This window comes from Dendrobium catenatum, unplaced genomic scaffold (genome assembly GCF_001605985.2).
Source record: "Dendrobium catenatum unplaced genomic scaffold, ASM160598v2 fragScaff_scaffold_1202, whole genome shotgun sequence".
Classification (NCBI taxonomy): Eukaryota; Viridiplantae; Streptophyta; class Magnoliopsida; order Asparagales; family Orchidaceae; genus Dendrobium; species Dendrobium catenatum.
In genome coordinates, this window is record NW_021319664.1 from 582,732 (window position 1) to 606,949 (window position 24,218).

Sequence of the window (24,218 nt, forward strand, 5' to 3'; positions counted from 1 at the left end):
TATTTTCAGCATTGTTTTAACTAGGCCTTTGTTTTCAGCACTTACAAACTGTCAATTCAGGTTCAGTTTCAAACTTGGATGCCCTAAGTGCTGCTCAACTCCAGCACCATAGTGTAGGCCTTCAATTCCATGAATTTTAACTTAATGGCTTCCTGTCACTGCAAATATAACAAACATTTAAACTTATGCATATATAATAAAAACATCTGCATTGAACTCAAAATATAAAATTTAGATAAAGAAGTCGACACAAAAAATCACTTCACTACTCAAAATGCTAATGCATAATAGCCTTCTTTAATGAAGTGATTCAATACCAAATTTAAAAACAAAAGACAAAAAATAAATTTAGTACAACATCACACTATCACAAAATAATTGAAAATAGTGTCCGAGACTTGCATCCCAATTTAAAAAAGTTCATAGTATAGCTAAAAAAATTCTGTAGTAATGATGAGATTCCCCATATTGTCTTTAGTCTCTTTCATATTTTGTAACAATGAACATAAATGCAAACCTGAAAAAGAAGAACAAGAAAAATATAAAAATGTTGTAGTTAGAGCAAGAATTTTATGGGTTGCCTTTAGTTCAAAATAAAATCGTCAAGCTTCTAACAGTTACATACAACTTAAACAGTAAGCTTAGGGTATATGAAGGAAGCAGCTTAAGCCAAATACAACTTAGAAACAATTTTCTCATTACATTTTCCAGTTATAGCAATGATTATGAAATTGAAAAAAAGTGATACCATAATACCTCCTCATCTTGCAAGTGTGGTTGATGTAAAAACCTAAAGTAGAGATAGCTAAAATAAATATGAGTAAAAGTTATTATTTCATAAGAGAAATTGCATAACCACTATTATTAAATAAATGGGCTCTATCTCTACCTTTTAATGGCTCACGTAATAGGCAAAGAAATCTCTCTCTTCAGTTTCATATTTTTCTTACAAAATAAAGGATAATCTTATATTCATATGTTGATGTTTGATGTTTAAGGAATAGATGTGAGATTTCTTGATTCCATGAAAGGTTATCATGAAAACGAAAAATATGGCGAGAACCTACGAGTAGAGGCCGGCGAACAAGAAGAAGAGCCTTCAGAGTCGCAGTCGTCTGAAATGCCGACAATGGGTAGGAGATAACCCTAACGCACGTGAAGATATAGTAGCAGTCACAGCCCTAGCCCCCAACTGTGTGTAGGGCGGATTGTGCGGTTTGCGAAAGAAGTTAAGGAGACTAGGGGTTTTTTTTTAATTCATATAATATAAGTAATATTTAAAAGAAGTATATATATATATAATCGAGTAGCTCGACAAACTTTTGAGTCGAGTCAGGTTGAGCTCAAGCTCTAAGCTCGACTTATGAGCTTGTTAATGAGTTGAGTTCGAACCGGCTCACGAGTCGACTTAGCTTACTTACACTCTTACTTGGGAGTAACGAAAGACATTTAAATTGGCAAATATTGCTTTAATGGGAAAGAAAGTATGTCAGTGATTCAAACTACTGTGACTATAGCAATACCTAATATTAGGCAATAATGTAAAATTGGGGAGTTTGCCTCATTTTTACCATCATCATCAACTTAAGTAGTCTTATCTTCATCATCATCTCCCATATTATAATCTTCCTCATTCCTGTCATCATCTTCGGCCATGACCGTTTGTCTTAGTTGAAAATTTATTTTCTTTACATTTACTTGAATTGACATTTCTTCCTTGCTAAATAGCTCTTTTAATTGTACCCCATCCAAAATCTTGTTCACCATATACTAATTCATATTTTCCGACTTATTATCCAATTCACCTATTAACTATTCATCATCATTAAGAAATCAGGTTAACGACATCATGATAGTGTGCTGCGCACACCTTCACTATGCATTTTCATTATTCCAAAATTTAAATTTAAATTACGTATATAATATTGATTAAAGTTATTTATATTTTGATTTAAATTTGTGATTCATCCAGATGGATAAGGATTAGTTATTCAATTCCACATGTATTTAGTATCCGGATATTTTTACCATATAAAAATGATCGATGATATTTTAGGATCCATGTATTTTAAGTTTCCACATTGTTTAAGAATTTACTTTTACAGTGTAGTTCATCCTTGTTTGATAAGAATTCTGAAATCTTACCTGTCATCGCATATTGCAAATCAAAACTGTCAAGGACCACTGTGATTGTAGCAAGAGTTTTCTGAGAAGCTGAGTGCTGCTATTGCTCTCGGGACATGTGGGCATGTTGTTGGACACATTCTATACATAGAGGAAGTGATGAGAACAATAAAAAGTTTTGGATAACTTGTTTGCCTGTGATCTTAAATCAAATGGATGCTTATTGCCAGGGGCAGAACCAACCTTTCTGGGCAAAATTTTCAAATAAATATATTAATATTTTAAAAAATAAAATGAAGAATAATTCAAAGATAAATTTTATATTTTATCATGATAGATAAATTGAGATAAATTGAAAATGGGGTTCCAAATGCCAAACCTCTTTTTTATTGGCTTTCTTAAGACCAGAACTCAAATTTTAAGCGATTGGAGGCTTCGAGCTGGGCGCGGATTGCAAGCACTGGAGAACGACCAAACATGGTTTGCAGCTGTGGCTCTAATCATTCAAACTCAAAAATATTTCCTGCGTTGGAGCTAGACATGACTGGCAGGCACTGGTGAACGTTTGTAGCTATGGACCAAAATATTTTTGCTGTTATGCAGTCTTTTTTTCCCTTTGCTAGGCAAATTAGGATTATGGGTGGGGGAAAAACTGAAATACCCTTAAACTATTTTATTAAAATAAGCACAGGTCTGCCCCTGCTTACTTCACTGCAGCTCTGCTTCAGATTAGAATAAACTTCCTTTGCTGCTCACTCTACTTAACCTTCTATTTTTAGCTATGCATGCTAGATTTTGCTCTCAACGAAAATGGAAGATATGGATAATTTTATCAGAATACTATTGCATTAGTCCAAAACAGGTAACGGCTGGATCTGATGACCAGCAGTTGGCTTGTGAACTGAGAAGAATAGTTAATAAGCCCGCTCTGTCAGTAAATTCTTTCTTTATTAGATTTAAATGAGATTTTGACTTTTAACCGGACACAATGGCGAACAAGAATTCATGTAGCCGACCCCACGTAGTGGGACAAAGGTTTTGATGTTGTTGTTGTTGTTGTTCTATCAGTAAATTCTTTTGGCAAAAATCTCATGGTTGCTCGTATCTTTCAGTTCCTTTAACCGGAAGAGATGAGGTCTGATACTGCAGAACAATTTAACTTTTTTCACAAGCAGAAGAAACTAGATTAATGCAGCTGCAGTGGACATGCTATAAAGCTTCCTATCTAGACAAATTATTATGTGCGGTGTCCGGATCGTCCGGAGGCGAATCCTGATGCGCCACGTCATCCGGGGTCGGGGTGGCGTGGCGCGTCTTGATTCTCCTCCTGACGAATCCATATTACCCCCTATCTAGCGATGGATTCGACAAATCTTATCCTGTATTTCCTCGCTGTTTTTGCTCGAAGGGATTCAGGGCGGTCCACAACCCAGAAAATCAGTGAAGGTGGCCAATCCATGCTGCACATTGCCTGCAAAATCTTGGAAGCTGTCGCTAAAGCTGACTATAAAGCGTGAGAGACTGCACATAGCTATTATGCATGTTGTCCTGAATCAATGGGCTTAAAGTGCATTGACCTTGCTTAGCAAGGATGGGGGAGAGGAGATGGAAGGCGAGCAGAGTCCTGTGGGCAGTAAGTTCGCTAGATGTGCAGTGCATTGAAAGGTATGGCTAATGGCTTTGTATATCTGGTTCTTTTGATTTTGATATGGCTAATATTGCATTTGAGCTGCAAATTGGTGCTAACTGGATGCAGTCGGCAGTTTCAATGGTGACTGCTTGTAATTAATTTTTTTATTAGTTAAAATATTTTATCTAATTAAAATATTTTTTTAATTATTTTGCTAAAATATTTTTTCACTCATTAAAATATTTTTTAACTAATTAGTTAAAAAATATTTTAAAGTAAATTATTTAAGACTTAGTAAATACATTAAATTTAACCAACTAAAAAAAAAAAAAAACACTAATTTATTTCTTAAAATTACATTCTATTGAAAAATTCAGAATAAATCATCTACTTTCAATTTTTGTATTTAACTAATAAAAAAAAATATAATAAAATATATATGCATTAAAAAAATTACTCAAGAAAAAAAAAAAAGGTTGCTACATCATTTTCTCAAAATTTAAATAAAAAAATTTCACAAAACTTTACCTTTAAAAATTCCTAACACTGCATTCAAGAGTAAAAAAATAAATAATAAAATGGCAATATAAGCAATCCAGCGCGAAAAAATAAAAAAGCATTAAAAAAAAAATATAAACAGTCGGCAGTTTCACTGCCGACTAGTTCAGCATCAGTCGGCAGTTTAAACGCCGACTATAAGAATTTCTAAATTTTTTTTATTATCATGATACAGCTAATATAACTTTTAATAATAATTAGTTATAAAATTTGTCCTTATTTTATCATTTATTCATAAGCAAATTAAGAATTATTGATCATTCACTCAACTTAAATATGTTATTCATTTGTACTTATGTGGAATGGACAGATTACCTAGCTTGAATGTATAATTTATTTTTATTTATTTTATGTGAGAAAATAAATTTATTATTAGGTGATTTTAAAAGATATTTAGAAGTTGTTTACTTAGAAAATATATATATTCTAAAAATATATGAGTTGTTTAGTTTGATGTAGATAAAATGCAAATAAATAATTTCTTAAATTTGTTATTACGCGTTTAAATTATAGCAAAATGCAATGAGGGGAGGATCAGATGATGAAGATGATGATCATGGACAGCGACGACAATAGTGGTACCAGTGTGATTAGTTTACTGAATCGACTGTGGTGATAGCTTCTGTAGGTAGTGAATGTGAGATTGCAGAAAAAATTATTCTATGCGGAGACATCTGACGCTGTTCGGAGATGAATCAGGATATGCCGTATAATTTTTTCGATGTGATGTGGCACATTTTGATTTGCTTCTGAACAGTTCAGTGTTTGCATAGAATAAATTCTCAAGGTTGCACGTGACGGGTTTTCTCTACAATTGAAAACTGCTCCGTTTGCATGAATTCTAATTTTATAAAAAATGCTTATTATCGAATTCCTTGAACAAATACTTTTATTTGATTTAATTCAAATAAATTAAAAAAAAAAATTAGAACTCTTTTTTAAAACATTTACTCTTAATACTCAATCAAATAATACTTAAAAGTTTAAAACTCATTAAATTTTAATTACATCCAATATAAATTCATTGTTTTATAAAATAATTTGTTACCTTTTGATTTTTAGTTTTTGTTTGGAACAATTTTTTTACTGATTTTTGAAGCAATTTTTTAGTAAAAAAACTTTTAAATTAAAAATTTTTATACTAATAAACTACTTTAAAAATCAATAAGAAAGCCGTCCCAAATGATGCATTAATATACATTATTGACTTGTATATGTTACTTCTCTGTTGTTCTTTAAACTAATTAATTACTTTAATTGGCCTATTCTAATAAATATGAAGAGCCTCTATCCTTTTATTGTTTTGTTGGGTACCAACCAAGATGACCCATTTTACCTAATGGTTTGAAAATGGCAAGGAGCCTAAAAAATATTGAAGGATTCTTTGCTTGATTTTGACTTTGCATTATTTTTAAAACCACCCTTAAAGAATATTTAAATATTTCAAAAAGTATTTTAATTATTTTTGCAAATTGCAAAAGTTTTTTATATTTACCTAATAAGTATCCTATACCCAACTTGTAATTTCATATTTTCTTTTTTATCTCCTTAGAATTTTGCATGAATATTTTAAGTTTTGGAGGTATTTATATATATGGTCATTTGGGTTGAATTAGAGATTCCATTCTCTTTCCTTACATTTGGGGTTTTTTTTATGCATCATAATTTTTTTTAATGGACATTTTAAAAGACTTCAAGAAATTTTGTAAATAATTTTTTTATAAGAATTATGTAATTCTATATTTACAAGAGTCAAAATGGAAATTAATATTTTTATAATTTTTTTTTGTTTTTTAATTATCTAGGTTTTATGATTTTTTCTAGTTTTAAAATATTAACTAGTGTTATGTTAAATTAATGGTTGAGATTTAGTTGAATGATCTTTTTGTTGTGGGATTTGATCTTTAGCTATAGATCGTACCATCGATGTTGATAAATGATGTGCCCTATTTCGATGATGTTTACCCGTCCAACGCATGTAAAGATACGAATTAGAGTAATTTAGGTATGTTTGGATTCGTTGAAGAAAATAAGTTTGAGTTTAATTTCATGGAATTGGGCACAATTGACGAATTAGTTTGATTTAACCATTTTAGGTCAATACGAGGAGGCTTAGGTGCTAAATTGGATTCCACCAGAGGCCGATGGAACCCAATTTGATCTCAATTAACTAAGCTAGCCTAGTTGAGTCACTTAATTAGGCCATTTTATTTAGGTTATTTTTTAATTAAATAAAATTAGATAAATTGCACAATTATCACATTAAATGAGCTTCAAATAGTAAATTGTCATGGAATAAACCTTAAACAACATTTATTTATAATGTTCATAAACTAATAAAAGAAAAACACTTTATTTTTATATGAAGAAATATATATATATATATATATATATATATATGTATGTATAAAGGCTTGCTTTATGTTTAAATTGTCATGGCTTTCTTATTGTTTAAAACGGCTTTCTCCTATTAGTCTAAAGTTTTGTTTGGGACGGCTTTCTTATTGTTTCTTAAAATAGCTTTTTAGTACAAAAATTAAAAGTTGTTTTAAGAAGCAAAAAAGAAAGCTGTTCCAAACAAAACCTAAGGCTTTCTTTGAAATGGTTTTTTATTATTTTATAAAACAATTTTTTTTTGAAAATTTTTAACTAGAAAGTACCTTTAGAAAACAGAAAGAAAATTGTCCTAAAAGAAACCTGAGAGAGTGCTAATACAATTATCATAAAATGGCCCATCAAAACCATTATGATAACAAGGATGATTATGATATTGAGTTGCAGTTAATGTTATTCATTTATGTTTTTCATTGCCTATATGATGAACTAGCTTATCAGGGCTAGAAATGAGAGTTCAGCACATACCATTAATGGCAAGTCCTTAACATTTTAATAAGGATATCATTTTACTTTCCTACATTACAATTTATTGCAGACAACTAATCAAATTTTACAGCATCTCTACTAGCATATACTTAAAGATATCAGATTTCACTTGCTTGTGCCATGGCATTCCAGATCTTTATCTTCAGATTGCAGAACCTGCCTCTGTATAAACTCATCTAATGGTTCTGATAGCACTCATTGAGCTGAAAGAGGGAAGCCAATTCCATGGCGAGTGGTAGGAAAGGCAAGAAACATCACACTGCAAATCGCCCCAATTGCAACAGGTAAAGCTGTAACTATCTGCTTCACATCTTCCGAAGGTGTCGGATAGAAGCAGGCCACCACATTCTGATCCACCAACACGACCGCCATGAAAACCATCACTGACATCAAAGCATGAACAAAGTCCACAAACCTTATCCTGTACTTCCTCGCTGTATCATCTGGAAGGGATTCGGGGCTGTCCACAACCCAGAAACCATTGAAGGTGGCCAATCCATGCTGCACATTGCCTGCAGAATCTCGGAAGCTGTCGCTAAAGCTGAGTATAAAGCAGGAGAGAACGCACATACAAAGCAAGCATGTGGTCATGAATCTGTTGGCTGAAGTGCACTGGCCCTGGTTGGCAAGGATGGGGGAGAGGAGCTGGAAGGCGAGCACAGTTCCTGTGGGAAGTAAGTTGGCTAGATGTGCAGTGCTTTGGAAGGTTTGGCTAATGGCTTTGTGTGCCTGGCTCTTTTGATTCTGTGACAATGCAGCTATGCTTAAAAGTGGCTGCTTTTGATTCTCTCCCTGAGCCTCCAGGTCTGCCATCTTCTTCTTCCCCTTTCTCTTTGATATTTGGATCTGTTTTGTAGATCAGGGAACTGGGAAGGATGAAGATATGCGCTTGTTGTCTCATGAGGGGTTTAAAAGGGCAATGGAGATTGAGCTTAACGGTCGGATAGAACTGCTTATAAGAGCTTGTTTTTCTGGTTTTAAAGAGGATGGTTTTGAAGGCTGGAGTAGAACAGATATCCGGCTGTTTTAGTTTTTGTTGCAGCCGAAATACTTGAAATCCGATCTTCTGGAAAACTTTGTGGTTGATTTACAGATTGTTTGTTTGTTATTTTGTTTTGTTGATTATTTACTAAACTTGCTTATTTATGTTGTTAAACCAGTTTTGCTTAAAATCAAGATCATTAAATGCAAATTAATTAAGGTAAATATTTTCTAAGTATGTAAGAAAAATTTGCTGCAGCAATGGAGAAGTTTTTTTTTTTTGTTAAAATGGTTAGAATGAGGTTATCTGATTGTACTTGTTAAGTGGATATTTGATTTTTGCTTGCATTTATAAATATTTGTGTTACCAGTTGTAAAAGGCAAATAGGATGTATTTGAGGACATTGCTTAATTATTAGTCCAATTATGTTTTTTCATTTTTTTCTCTAAAAATCTATATATTTTTTTAATTCTTAAAAATCATTAGTGATGTTATTTTGATATTATATTCCTTGATTCAAAATTTTCTAAATCCAACGAATCATCATTAATTAATTCTTAACCTCTTAGCAAGAGCTCGAGCTGGAGCATGATTCTACGAATTTGAGAAAGAGAGAAAATTTGAATAATGTCAAACAATATTCAATTTGAGCACGAATTGACTCGATTGATCCATTTTGACGAGCCGAACACAATGATGCAATGAATTTTACAAGACGAGACCTTAATCGAGAAATTTTATGGGAGAGAATTATGTGCATGAAAACTTCATCGCATGAATTTACAAAAAAAAAAAAAATCAACAAATTGACATTGATCTGATTATATATTTTTTCAAAACATACTAATAAACAAAATGTGACCAAAAGAATTAAATTTTGAATTGAGGTGACAGTGCATGGCTCGACCTGCCACCACACGCTATCGTACAATAATAAAAGATGTGGACTAACCTACAAGATATGTAAGAAGAGCACTCAAGTGACTGATGCCAAAAAAAAGATCAACAAGTTTGATTTTATGGAATTGGGTACAATTGACTAATTGGTTTGATTTAATCGATTATTTGGTACATAGTCCTCATTTTGAGTCAAGATTAGGAGGCTTAGAGGTTCGACCAGAGGCCAATTTGGGTCAGCCAGAAGCCAACTTGGGGTCAATTAGCTAAGCTAGCCTATTTGGGTTACTTAATTAGGCCATTTTAATTAAATAAAATTAGATAAATAACACAATTATCCCTCTAAATGGCTTCAAATACTAAATTGTCATGCCATAAACCTTAAACAAGATTTATTTATAATTTTTATTAACAAATAAAAGAAAAACACTATATTTTTATATGAAGAAAAGAAAAGAAAAACTATATTGTTTTTAAAAGTTGAAACAACTTCTACTATTTTAGAATAGATATCACCCTTCTCCTACTAATATAAGAGAGTATTAGTACAATATCATAAAATGGCCCATCAAAGCCATTATGATAACAAGGATGATTATGATATTAAGTTGTAGTTACTGCTAATGATGGCACTAATGATAGCTAGGTGTAATAATTAATTGTAGCAACTAAGAGAATGAGAGTTGGCTCAAGTGTTTTGGTTATCATAATGCAAGTCTTGTGGCAAGGATGATACTTAGGCTAATTACAATGATGTTTGATAACAATAGTGAGGACAAAAGAAGTAGAATGGTCTATAAATATGTGTTAGCTAAGTAATTTATGATGATATGAGGCTTGATGAATGATAAATATTTCAAAAAAGATGGCAATATTCATTGATAGTGATAAATAAAACAAAGTTTTAATGTGTGGAGAGTTATCTTTTTTTTATTTGAATCGTTAAATAAGTGATTTGAGAGTTTATTTATAATTTAATAAAGGGTGTTTCCTTATTCATAATACTGAAATTATCATTAGACATTTAAAGAATAAGAGTCTTCATTAGTTCTTAATATGCTCTTTGTATCATCAATCCAAAACAAGAGATTTAGCCAGACATAGAATAAATGATAAGCAAACTCATTTTACTTAAATTCATAGAAGAATAAAAATACAAGAGAGCGATATAATCATGAAGGATCAAGATATCTCCTCTACACTTATTTTTTGTTTACTTACAAAGTTACTTCAACAAATATAGGCTAAACACTTCAATGAATTGTATCTTGTACTTCCCTAGCCTTTCTTAGATTTTACACTAAGAGGAAACTAGAGAAGTACACTAAAAAAAGTATTAAATTTTACAACAGTGATTGAACTCATCTACAAATAAAACATGACATATATTTATAGGAATGCACAAAAAGGCAACTGGCATTGCAACGCTTTAAAGATTGGCATCGTGATGCCCTTAAAATGAGCTATCGCCACGACGCTGAATTTTCTATTCCACCGCAATGCTTGATGTTGTTGAATGGTTGCTTAGTGAACAATCATGCACGACCTTTCATTGGAACAACATGAGCCTTAGAAGTTACAACTGCAACACTGTGACACTATTGACATTTGAGCGCTGCGAAGCTCGATCAATGTGTGCGAAATTGTGGCTCCATAACATTTAAATTCATGAGAACTTGGCGCTACAAAGTTGACTTTCTAATGCAACAGTGTTGGAAACGCTGCAACGCTGGATGTATCGCCACTGAATGTCTCCACCACAATGCTACAAAATAGATAACATGGCATGCTATATCCAAAATGTGGCGCCTCAATGGTGTTAAAGGTGGTGTTGTGACACAGTTTCTTCCTACACCGCGATGTTGTAGGCTCCTTAATATTTTCTATCTTTTTAAAAAAAAAATTATGTACAAAATCAACTAAAACAACACATTTTTACTAAAAATAAAATATATTAAACAGTACATAATTTACACTTATAATCACATAGGAAAAAAAAAACCCAAATCTAAAAATGTAATAAAATAACCAAAAATTTCAATGCCATCCATATAATAAAAGAAAAAAGGAGTCAAACAATCACCTAGGTCCATCACAACAAAAATAAACTAGAAATTTTAATTAAGAAGTAACTTTCTACAAAACATTTTTAGGTACACAAAAGTGATGCACCATAATCTAAATAGGAAGGATTAATCTTTTAATCATTTAATAAACAATAACCAAAGCTACCTAATTTCATTTATCAAAAATAAATAACAAGAATAATTATAAATATATATTATTCATTTCCCAAAAAAATATATTCACTACTTAGAATCTATACAATAGTACCACAATTATGCTTTGATACCAATACTAAATTATTATTGTTTTTCGATAATATAAATAATACAAATTATTTGATTAGAAAAATGTCAAAATCATAATATCTTTGAAATTATAAATAAGGTAAAGGTTCCTTATAGCAAGATAAGTAAATCTCCAAATAGGCTCGATAGATGAAAATAGCTATACGGCCTTCAAATTCGATCTTTTCTTTTCTCTCCCCTCTCTTTTCTCTCTATTTTTCTCTCACACCTTTGTTAACAAAAATGTTAAGGGAAAATGCATTTAGTTAATGACTTAAGATATTTATAATATTATTGATATAACATCAAAAATTTATCTTGATCGGGCATGAATGTTGAGGCAAAATTGAGTAAAAAACTTTCAAAATTTAATTTGGAACCTTATGAATTCTGATTTTAGCAAACTTATAATCAAACTGAACGTCTCAAAAAGGAAAACATAACGACACCAAATTCGACTCAATCTGAGCCCACATAAGACCAAATCAAAGATCCTAAGTGCATTTAGATGGTTCAAACTATAAATTGAATGACCAAATAGTTTTCGAATAAGATATGCTTGTCGTTGAATCGAGCGGCTCGATGAGACAAATCTAACGAGCCTAAGATTGGTGAAATCTGATATCATTAAGACATTCAAATGTCCAATAAATTGTTCACGATCAAGAGGATCAACATCGGCCGTCCATTCAAACCACTCCCAACTTACCCTTAATCTCCTTCAATTCATATTTACTGGTCATGTCACTATCAACTTCAAATAAACCTCTTATTTCTCATGGATGGGGGACCTCAAGTAAGGAAGAGAAGAAAGAGAAAGAAACTAGAGTTCTCTTGGCAGTAGACTCCTCCTCGACCACTATCGAACCACCGACTATCGTCGGGCTTCTGCCCAACCACCGAAAAATGCCGTGTGAAACCCCTTAAGTAAAAGAGGCTAAACTCTTAAACATCAAGGTGCCTTTTTGTGTAATTGTTGAAATTTTATTAAGAAACTCTGCAGTTAAACATGCTCATCTCGGAATAATTCTGGAATGGGTGACCTACTAGAAAGTTTCACCAATATGATAAAACTGTGAAGCTCTTAGCCTAAAGTTAAAATTTTGGGTTGTTACACGACAAATTTCTGCTAGGCCACCAACTAACGCCTGACTTCTGCTATGCTACCAACTGACACTACGCTAGACTTCCACCCAGTCACATACTATGGTCTTTTTTATCTCTGTCACTAGACAGCGGTCTTTCTTATCTCTATCGTCCGCCGACTAAGGCCATTCCGACCTCTGTCACCAGACAATGATCTTTTTGACCACTATCGACTACCGATTATATATGGTCCTTTCGACCTTCCTTACAAGGCTACGATCCTTCTGACCTCCATTGCCAGACAATGATCTTTCCGGCCTCCATTGCCTACGGACTACAGTCCTTCCGACCTACATCACCAGAAAATGGTCATTCTGCCCTCTATCATCAGATTATAGTCTTTCCGACCTTTATCACATGTCTACTAAGGTCTTTCCGACCTCCGTCACTAGACAATAGTCTTTCTGATCACTGTCGCTCGTCGACTACAGTCCTTCAAACTATCTTTAAAGGAAAGCTCGTTAGCTCACATCCAGCGCAAGATATTATGTTTGAACAATCAAACTACTATATAGTGTTAGCTTCAAACCTTCCTTTCTTATGTAAATGTCACAATCAAAATGTAACATTGAATACTCTATTTTGTTAAATACAAGAAAAATTTATATAATATCTATAATTTCAAAAGATCACAATTTCATATCTACATGGTCAAATTCAATAATAATATTATTAAAATGTTCTGAAAATTCATATCTATTGTATAAAAAGATACACGATAAAATTGTTGTAAATCAGAAGAAAATATTCTTTATCAATTTAGGAGAGAAGAAATTTATCAAACTCAAAATCATTTAAGACTAAAATGAAATTTGGGTTACTTACAATGATCAGAAGGATCTCTGAATAAAATTTACAGAAGAAAATGATCAAATCCCAACTTTCTCTCTCCTCTTCCTCTCCTTTCCCTCTCTAGCTTCCTCCCTGCCTTCCCGAGCAAGTCACAACGTTGGAGGTGGTGGATGGCTTGGGTGCTTAGGGATTTTATAATTCAATATATATAAAAACATTGTTAATGGTCTTGCACCACAATGCTTAGACCTAGTGTCGCAGTGCTGCATACTAAAATCTGAGTTACTGCACAACAAAGTCTTCATCGTCGCACTAGAAATTTATGGCGCCGTTGTACTCTAGACTCCAGCGCCTCAACGCTTAAAGGAACAACGCCGTTGTGTTGCAGTTCAAACAGAAACTAAATTTTTTTAACATATTTTATTTTCTGGTTATTACATATCCAACCAAATATTATTACAAAAAGTCATATCGATTTTAATATGACCAGAGTACCAAGTTGATTGTTGTAAAAAATTAAAATTAATAAGGAGATTCATGATTAATATTAAAGCCACAATCATTAAAGTTTTTAAAATTAAAATAAAAAAATAATAATTAAAATCACCCATAATAATTCAACCTTTGTTCATAGAATAGAAAATAAAATACAAGCAATGTGTAAAGGCTTCTTCTTCTTGGTGCTGCTAAGAACATATATAGCTAAATATTAAACAATGTAAACCGACTTTGTGTCAAAAGAATAATAATCAAAATCGAATGATAAGTGGAATTAAAGAGGAGGAAAAGCTTTATAGAGCTATGAGTAGATATCCAACCAACTATTATAATAAAAAGGCCCTATCGATTTCAGTTTGATCGGAGTAGCAAGTTGAATTTTGTAACAATTTTAAAATAATAAGGATATTCATAATCCTAATATTAAAGAAAATCATTAAACTTCTTAAATATATTTAAAATCCATCATAAATTTTCAACCTTGTTCATTAGACCAATCGAACGGCATATATGTAATTGCCGTCCACCAAACGATCCAACCAAACGCATTTCCGCCCGCTATTATTTGGGAGTGAAAAGTGTGTCAATATTGGCATCGCACTGTTCACACACACTACTTTTTCTGTGTTCGGGATTTTCCGAAAAAGTGCGCGAAAGAGGAGAAAGATGGTTGCCTTTGACAGCGCAATGAAGAAGATGGCGAAATGGAGTTCAATTGGAGACGAATTGCATTAATTGGAAGTTTAACTGTATTTTGGAGTGGAAAGTGGATTTTTCGGTTGGAGATGCCCTTATACAAATAAAAATAAAATAAAAATTAGCATATAATTGAGCGGATGAAAGTTTCTCAAAAATAACAATCAAAATGGAGTGATCAAAAGAAAGAGAACGAAATACTTTTTAGAAGAAGGATGGACAGATATCCAACCAACTATTATTATAAAATATCCTATCAATTATAATCTGATCGGAGTAACAATTTGATTGTTAGAACAAATTTAAGATAATAAGGAAAACCATAGACCTCAACTGTGTTTGACCCCTACAATTAAGATGTTTCCACATCCACTTATTTTGACAACAAGCTAATAGATGAATCATAAAATTTTTTTTTTCCTATTTTTGGTTATGGAATATTATTTATTAAATCACAAGATAACTGATGTACTGCAAAAGGGTAAACATTTAACTAAATTAGCCATGCTCAATATTGTTTTGACTATAATATTATTGAAATAAGAGTCCACATAGTCTTGACATGAATTTTTAAAAATTTTAGCCATGTTTTTTAAATGCAGATTTGAGATTAAATTCTTGTAAATATTTCATGATGTTTTTAAAATTGTAAAAAAATATTATTTCAATTTAATATTTTATCTTCTGAACAATTATAAATAATTTATTTTAAAAAGCATATATCATGAGTTAAAATAATTCTTAAATAAAAATATGAGAGGCTATCCACACAATTCTTCATCAGTGAGTATAAATGTGTGTGAACTCAAATAAAATAACTTCAGAGAAGTACGTAAAAGTCTAGTCTAGAATTCAAAACCTCAGACGCCACTGCCGATGATACTTCCTCTCTTCAAAACCCTCATTGCTTCACTGTACCTGTGCAACAACCAACAAATTTTCAAGCAGAAAAATGAGATCCTACCACTAACCCCAACAGAGTCTCAAGCCGAAGCTGGGCATCTGGATGCTTTTATGGAGACAAAGCATGAGGGGCAGATCAATCGACGATGATTGCTAGGACATGGATGAAGCGCTAGTAAATAAGAAAGCTTCCAAGTCGCTAGAAAAAATTCCAAGCTTCCACTTCGTATTTTATAATATGAATTGAGCAAGCTCTCAGCTAAGCCCGAAACTGGCGAGTTAAATTCCCAAACCGAAATGGTATTAATTGCTATTAATGATCATTAGTAGCTTTAACTATGTTAAATAAATTTTAAAAACTGACGGAAACTTAGTTTGAATACTGAAACGGAGGGAAACTCAAGCGATTATAATACAATGAATAAAATGATTTTAAAAAAATGATTTAGTAATGATTAAAAATAAAATAAAATAAAATGAATGACCAATATTTGCTATGGGTGGAAACTCAAGCCCCTAGTATAGATTATAAATTATAATACAATGAATGGACAAGATAATTTTAAAAAAATAAAATGAATGACCAAGATTTGCTATGGGTGGAAACTCAAGCCCCTTTTATAATAGTAGTATAGATATAGATAGTATAGATTTGAAACATAAAACTATTTAAATTTAGGTGGAATATGAAGCGGGTTTTTGAGAAGTAATTAATTTAGGTGGAATATGAAGGGGATTTGAAGAATAATAAAAATTATATTAATTGAGATAGTAAATTTAAGAAGTAATTAATAAGAAGTAATTAATTTATGAGGTAAATGCAACGGATAGTAATTATTATATATTTTGATATTTAATGTGAATTTTTTTGATTTATTTAATATTTTTAATAGAATGGACGGTCAAGATAATTAAAAAATAAATAGAATGGATGAACAAGATTCGCCGGAGGAAGGAAACTCAAGCCCCTTTTATAATAGTAGTATAGATTTATTTTTTAACCCACCAAATACTAAAAAATTAAAAAATAATATATTTATTTTATTTTACATTCATTTTTCTTTTAACTAAACAGCCCAAAGACAAGAGAATACCGGGCAATGCGTAATGACTTCTTTTTCTTAGCGCTGCTTCTCACGAAATTGCAGTTGAGCAACGCCTCCTAACTCCAGAACCGCACGTACAGCTTCATCAGGTCATTCAAAGATCCACACGTGTCCTTTCTTCTCCGGATGAGATCACCAAACGAAACGGACGGCTCTCCGGCATCCAATGACCGTTGGATGTCAATTCTTACGACCCTTATTTTATCATATTTCCTCTATTGGAATGTTCCAGAACTCTGGCCAACTGCTCCCTTACAGGACTAATAACCCTTCATATGTAGCTTTCTTCACAAGCCACGACTCTCTCTCTCTCTCTCTCTCTCCTCATAGTGTTATCATCAGCATATATTTAAAAAAAATATCATAATTAGTTAGCGGCATCAAATATTATATGAATGACTTGAAATAAATTTTATAATTGAATCATCATTCTCTTTGCATAGTGATGGTGCCTCTAACCTTCATTAATTATTTTTATTTTTTTATAGTTAATAGATGTCATCATCTTTCTATAAATATTGGGCGTTTGTTAGAGGTAATTGATTTGATTTAAAATATAATAATTTTATTAAAAAAGTACCATTAATTCAAATCTATATTTTGATAATATTTTTAAAATATAGAAGGATTATTTTAATATTAAGGGATTTAGCTAATTAGCAATTAGCACTCAATATCATAGGATTTATATATATTTAACACATTAAATTCGCTATTTACACATAGCACTAAAATTTTTAATAAACATAAAATAATGGTGGTTTAAGTCTTAGATTTATCAGGTTTGAGCTTTGGGTGGATCTAGAGGTGTCAATTTTGGGTCATGGGTCGGGTTCAAATTGAACCTAGAATTGACCCTGCACTATTAGGGTCAACCTGAACCAGACCCATTTTTACAAACGGGTCAGTTTTTCAGACCCGAACCCGACCCGGTTCTAGTTTGGGTCAACCCGACACGAACTGAATGATCCGAGTTCGACTAAAAATAAGTAGTTTCCTGGTCAAAAAATAGGTCAATCTCCTATTTTTGGGTAAAAAAATGGGTCAATCTCAGATTTCTTGGTCAAAAATAGATCAAAATGGATCAATTTCGGGTTACTGGGTCAACCTGAACCCAGTCTGATTTTTGAAACTGGTCGATTTGCTGAACCTGAACCCGACTCTTTTCAGGTCCGGGTTGACCCTAACTCGAAATTTTCTGGTCTGATTTTTTGGTTGTGTCAAATATTGACACCCCTAGATGGATCCACAAGCATAGGCAGATCCACATTGGCCTAAGGGTGGGCAAATGCCCACCCTCAAATTTTTTTAAAAAAATATTTAGAGGGAATTTTTTAGAATATTTGGGGTATTTTGCACATTTTGCCCCCTCTAAAATAATTTTTTTGTCCTAATTTTATCAATCCTAAGCATCTTTGTCCATCCCTCAAAAAAAAAATTTTTTTTTGCCCACCCTAAAAAAAGGAGCTGGATCTGCCCCTGTCCACAAGTCAAATGAATATGTTCTTCTTTGTTACGCTTTTGAAGTTTTCACCAACAAACTTCTATCACGAATTCTTCTTCAAAAATCACTAATCTCACCAATATGTTCAACAATGAGCTATATTCTTTTGCCATCAATGATTTATTTGTAAGAACATAAGAGAGAGAGAGAGAATCAATCGATAAATAAAGAGTGACTGGTGAGTTCTATGTATGTAAATTGTAAATCTTTTAAATATTATATTAATAAAAAAATTAATAATAATAAAAATATTAATAAGCATCAACTAATTAAATTATTCCATTTTGCTAACATGACTATGATATATCCATAATCCATCTTTGGTTAGCCATGCCTTCACATACACTCTAGGCAACGACAAATTATTACGTTCGGTGTCCGGATTTGTCCAGACATCAATCCAGACGAGCCAGTCACTCAAATACAACGGGGTCTAGTGTATTCCGGTGACGTGACGCGACACTCTAGGCAACGACAAATTATTACGTTCGGTGTCCGGATTTGTCCAGACATCAATCCAGACGAGCCAGTCACTCAAATACAGCGGGGTCTAGTGTATTCGGGTGACGTGACGCGTTTGGATTGGATGTCCAGACGTCCGGTGACCGGACATAATAACTCGCCCTAGGCAACCCCCTCCCTCTCTCTCTATCTCCACCCTTAGAGAGAGAAGGTAGAAAGAGGAGAGAGAAAGACGTGGGGGCAAGAAAATTACCAAGTGTTAACATGGTACCAACTACTTGGACCAATAGCAAGGCCAACCTTGAGGGCCAAGTAATGTATTAATTTTATTCCTAAAATGATAACTAAGCTCATTTCTCTCCCTTTCTCTCTCCAATTCATTCCTTTCCCTATAATTTAATTAGCTCGTCTTTATCTTTTTCTACTTTCTGCGCTTTCGTATGGAAGTATGTTAGACATTCTCAAAACCTTCTTCTACCTATTGCTGATCTTCGATCTCCTCCTTGGACAGCTGTGAGAAAACAAAAGTAGAGAAGAAGGATTATATTCCTTTACAAAGCTCTAGAAGAAGTATTAAAAGTGCAGAAGAGAGAGAAAGCCGAGCTCTTTCTTCTTTTCTTTTTGTTTTTTTGTTCTCTTTTTAGAGAGAAGGTAAGGATCACAAGAATTAGAGCTTGAGAAAGGCTCCACAGTCCCCTGTAGGCTACTGCTAGCTGGTTCATTACAATTTGTGACAGTGAAGAAGATGACATGGAGTAGTAGCTGCGAGGAAGACGACGGTGATGAAGATCATGACCGTCGCTTTAAAGACCCCTCCATGCCTCTGTCAGCGATGATCTGCCCATCGTGTGGCCAGAAGATCCAAGTTGATAACCAGGTCTCTCTCTCTCTCTCTATATCTCTCTAAGAAAAAAGTGCTTAGGATAACGAATTACTCAGCATCATGCATATTAAACTGAGAGAGTGTTCTTCGATCTATGGAAGATTTCTACATAAAATTTAAAATTGAAAGAAGGCTTGAAATTTGAGAAGAAACGTTAAGCATACTGAAATATTAAGCCGAAAATCTGCTAAAAAATATTGGAAGAAAGGTTTTTTTCTTATAATTTGCTGTATATAATATGAATGCCTGATCTATAATTTAGAATTTTTTTGGTAGAAATTATGATAACGACTTTGTTTTTTTGCCCTATATAGATGAAAAGATGGTGAGCTGATTCGTCGTACTTTTATGAAATTATGATATTAATAAAGCGTAAATGTTTTGTCTTCATCCATCAGTGATTAATTGAATTAAGTTTTCTAGCAATAATTCATATTCTTATTTTAAATTTTTGTATATTGAGTTTTCATCATTGCATAATTTATGTTAGGTATAAAGTAAATATAAACATATTTTTTAAATATAATTAAATTATAATACTTATTATTATAATATGTAAATATAAACATATTTTTTTAAATATAATTAAATTATAATACTTATTATTATAATATATTTTTAAAGTTGAAAAATTATTTTGCATTATTATTTTTTAAATTCATTATGATTCTAGCTTTATTTTAATAATCAAATCATTATTATTAGTTATATCTTATTGGGGAAGAAAAAACAATGCAACGAACACAAATAAGAAAAAGAAAATACAATTGAAAAGAAAAAAAAAGGATTTAACGTAAAAAAATTCGAAACCGAGAAAAACAACAAAGCAACATATAGCACACCCAAAAATCCTATATGAAAAATAAAAGTTGTATAGATCTTTCTCTCTTTCATTCTCATTATCTCTCTTCACACTTGCACCATTCTCTTGACATAATAGATAAATAGACGTATATAAATCACTCCAAAGGACGCAACCCTTAAAGTTAAATATAAAATACGAGAAAGAAAACTACCCAGTCTGACTAGTAGTGTTGATGCGCTATGTTTGGAGCATTGTAGCACTCCACTCTGTCTCCAGTCTAATTGGCATCGCCATAGTACCAGGGTTTGAAGTTTCGCGACACTTTGCTCTCTGTCAATCTCCAACCAGACTATACAACACTGCATCGCTCGGGTACACAACGTTGCTATGCTATATGGTTGAACGAAAATAAAAATTTTGGGGGGCAAAGCACCTTAATCCAAGCAAGGAGATAATTGAATTGAGATCCGATGCAACAACACAACTTAATTGATCGTCAAAATCAAATTTGACAGAGAACCGACATATCTAACTTTATTTGGTGCTACTTTAATGAATATTTATATTTTATTTATTTATGTGAAGTATTAGATTTGACTTATGTTAAGAAAGGTAGAGATAGACTTAAAAAGACTTGGTTAAAAAAAATATTAGAAATGATCTTTTTTATTAGATTTAAATGAGACTTTTAACATGACACAATGACGAAAAAGGATTCATGCAGCCGACTCCACGTAGTGGGACAAAGGCTTGATGTTGTTGTTGTTGTATGTGAAGTATTATCTTTATTCATAAAAATCTAATAGACATCAACTCATATTATGTCACGTAGCCTCTTTCCACATATTTTAAACACTCCAATAATAACAAGACAATGAACTACAAATCTAAAATTTTGCATGCTTTTAGATCTGTGCCAAGCTGTTACGTGGCATTACATAAATTGTTGTTTATAGGATTTTGTACAAATAATAAAGTTTATAATTAATTAAATGCATGTGAGAAAATCAAAATTTATCAAAATAAGAAAAAAAGGTTGAAAATTTAAATTAATATTTCATGTATAAATCAGGCAAGCAGTGGAATTCAAAATTTTCCTGAGCTGCCAGCTGGAGTGAAGTTCGATCCAACGGACCAGGAGCTTCTTGAGCATTTGGAGGGGAAGGTGAGACCTGACTTACAGAAATTGCATCCCCTTATTGATAAGTTTATTCCTACTATTGAAGGAGATAATGGGATCTGCTACACTCACCCTGAGAAACTTCCAGGTAATTCATATACAAATTTTTCACTTGCTGTAGGGTTTATTTGAGATAGTTTTTTCATTGTTTTGATTTTTAGATAATAATTCATAATTTCATTTAGGCTTCGTTTGAGATGGCTTTTTTACTGTTTCTTAAAATAGCATTTTAGTACAAAAATTTAAATTTTTATACTAAAAAACTGGTAAAGAAGCAGTAAAAAAGTAATCCCAAACGAAACCTTAGCCTTCGTTTGGAACGGCTTTCTAATTATGACTTCTTAAAGCAGATTTTTAGTACAAAAATTAACCAAACGAAGCCTTAGTTATTATTTTCTTGCTGTTTTTCAGAAATTTTTGTGGTGGAAAAGTTATTTTTTGCAATCAAAATAGTTGTTATTTCCTGCATAACTTTACAATTAAAACTTCATTTGGGACGGCTTTTTTACGCTTCTTAAAGTAGCAATAAGAAAGCCGTCCCAAATGAAACATAACTTTATAAAATATTACAATCGTCCTAAATAGACCCTTACTCGTCATCATTGATAATGCTTTGCCATTTATTTGATAGCTTTAAACATATCATTTAACTAATGTAAAGTTTATCATTTTCTAATTATTCTCATATCATATAGTAAAGTTTATCATTTTCTAATTACGAGTTTGTTTGAGGCAGCTTTCTTGCTATCATTGAAAAATAATCTTATGCATCATGAAAAAAGAAATCATATTGATGTTCTTTTTTACTACATAGATTACAAATCAAGAAGAAGAATATTCAAACTGAATTTGCAAAAACTAGCTAAGAGATTTTAAGTAGCATATTTATTTACTAAGAAGCTTGATATGATAGATCTTGACATGATCAATAGAGCAATTAGTAGGCGGATGTAGAATTTAGTAAAAATCTAGAACTCTCTATATACTAGTCTAACTAGACCTTATCTCACTATTTTGAATTGAACAAGCCAAATGCAAAAGCAAATAGTTCAATGTAAACTTGAATGTATCTTCCTCTATTCTCCACATAAATTCTATCGACTCTATTATTGAAAATATAAAAATCCAACATTTTTTTTAAAGTTAATCTTAAAATCATGGGATTAAAAAAAACTCACTTGTTATTTATTTATTTTTTCCTTTGAAAAAGATCCAATCTAATATAAAATTGTTCTTATTTTGTTGTCTTATATAATAGGAGTAACTAAGGATGGACTTATTCGCCACTTCTTCCACAGGCCTTCCAAAGCCTACACAACTGGCAATAGAAAACGAAGAAAAGTAAACACAAATGAACAAGGAGGTGAGACTCGCTGGCACAAAACAGGCAAAACAAGACCAATCTATGCAAATAACAAAGTGAAGGGCCACAAGAAAATATTAGTTCTCTACACGAACTATGGCAAGCTAAAAAAGCCTGAAAAAACAAATTGGGTAATGCATCAATACCATTTGGGTTCTGATGAAGAAGAGAAAGATGGAGAACTTGTTGTATCAAAGATATTCTATCAGACTCAACCTAGACAGTGCAACTCAACAGCGTTGAAAGATGATTTCAAGGACGAAAAAGTTATAGATTGCTATAATTCATCTCTTATATCTTATGACAATAGAGAGCATCATAGAGCTGAAGGCTCCTCTCATTTGATGCATAACTTTGGGTCTCCATTTCTGCATTGAGAGGGTTTTTTTATAAGAATATACACAAGAATAGAAGAAGAAATACATATATCTTTATATACTAACAAAGTTTTTTTTTTTTTCATTATTCTCAACTAACTATGTGTTGTATATGTGAAAATAAATTTGCTTGGAATTTTGGCTGGTTGTAAATGAGAGGATAAAACAATGTTCATCTGCTTGTGTGATATTAAAGGAAGAATTTTGAGTGTATCATCTTCTTGCTAGAGTCATTAGTTGCTCTTTCTTTATTTCTTCCCAAAGGTTAAAAAAAAGATTTTAAATAGTATGTATTCAATGCATGAACTCTTATTAATTCCAATAATTTATAGGCATCAATGTATTAGAAAAATTAAATATTTTGTGTACAATATAATATATAATATCTATTTTATATAATATAAGACAAAATTTTATTAAAAAATGAACAATATGTATAAGAATGAAAAAGAAAATTAAATAAGCATTATCATATAAATACTTGACTGGCACAATACATTAAATGATTTGACACTTTATAGATGTTCTTAAATTCCTTATAAATTTTCATATTTATCTTTTTAATTAAATCTTTTACTCATCTAATCATCAAAGCAAGTTTTGAATTTAAAATATTGCAATGAATTAGCTATATTTATGAATAATAATGCTCATATTAGTTTCAATAATCAGCATGATATATTATGCTCTTTTCTTATACTTTTTAACTTTATATTAGAATTATTTATCCTACTAAACATTTTGTTCATGAGATATTATAATAACTATCATTTTCTATCAAGGGAAAAGAGTAGAGACAATTCACATCTCTATCAAAACATGCTTCTCATAATATCTATACCCAAGAGAAAAATTGCTACAAAAGTTTGAGAGATATCAAAGATTAGATGAGATAACCTTTAGCACTTTCTGATATAAATAAATTTTGAATTTTAGTATAAAATTCCATAAAGGTTGAGAATAATTTGATTTAAATTTTGTTTGGGATAATTTTCATAGTGCTTTCTAAAACTATTTTCAGTACAATTTTTTTAAAAGAATTATATTAAAAAGATGCTTTAAAAAGTAATAAAAAAAA

The 24,218-nt window shown here is 31.8% G+C and overlaps 2 protein-coding genes across 2 annotated transcripts; one reads left to right on the forward strand and one right to left on the reverse strand.

The window, feature by feature from the left end:
* Positions 1-7,390: 7,390 nt before the first annotated feature.
* LOC110095411 (protein DMP6-like) lies at positions 7,391-8,328 on the reverse strand. The gene has a single exon (XM_020820946.2). The coding sequence runs from the start codon at positions 8,006-8,008 to the stop codon at positions 7,391-7,393; it is 618 nt and encodes a 205-aa protein (XP_020676605.1). The 5' UTR covers positions 8,009-8,328.
* Positions 8,329-18,978: 10,650 nt separating this feature from the next.
* On the forward strand, positions 18,979-23,334 carry LOC110095412 (NAC domain-containing protein 73). Its single transcript, XM_020820947.2, has 3 exons — positions 18,979-19,409; positions 21,293-21,488; positions 22,659-23,334. Exons 1-3 carry the CDS (start codon positions 19,278-19,280, stop codon positions 23,138-23,140), a joined length of 810 nt encoding a protein of 269 aa, XP_020676606.1. The 5' UTR covers positions 18,979-19,277; the 3' UTR covers positions 23,141-23,334.
* Positions 23,335-24,218: the final 884 nt, after the last annotated feature.

Bases quoted from the DNA above. Each gene is read 5' to 3' on its own strand.
- LOC110095411 (XM_020820946.2), bottom strand. From the start codon at position 8,008: ATGGCAGACCTGGAGGCTCAGGGAGAGAATCAAAAGCAGCCACTTTTA.
- LOC110095412 (XM_020820947.2), top strand. From the start codon at position 19,278: ATGACATGGAGTAGTAGCTGCGAGGAAGACGACGGTGATGAAGATCAT. The intron at 19,410-21,292 runs GTCTCTCTCTCT...TGTATAAATCAG, and splicing joins AGATCCAAGTTGATAACCAG to GCAAGCAGTGGAATTCAAAA. The intron at 21,489-22,658 runs GTAATTCATATA...CTTATATAATAG, and splicing joins TCACCCTGAGAAACTTCCAG to GAGTAACTAAGGATGGACTT.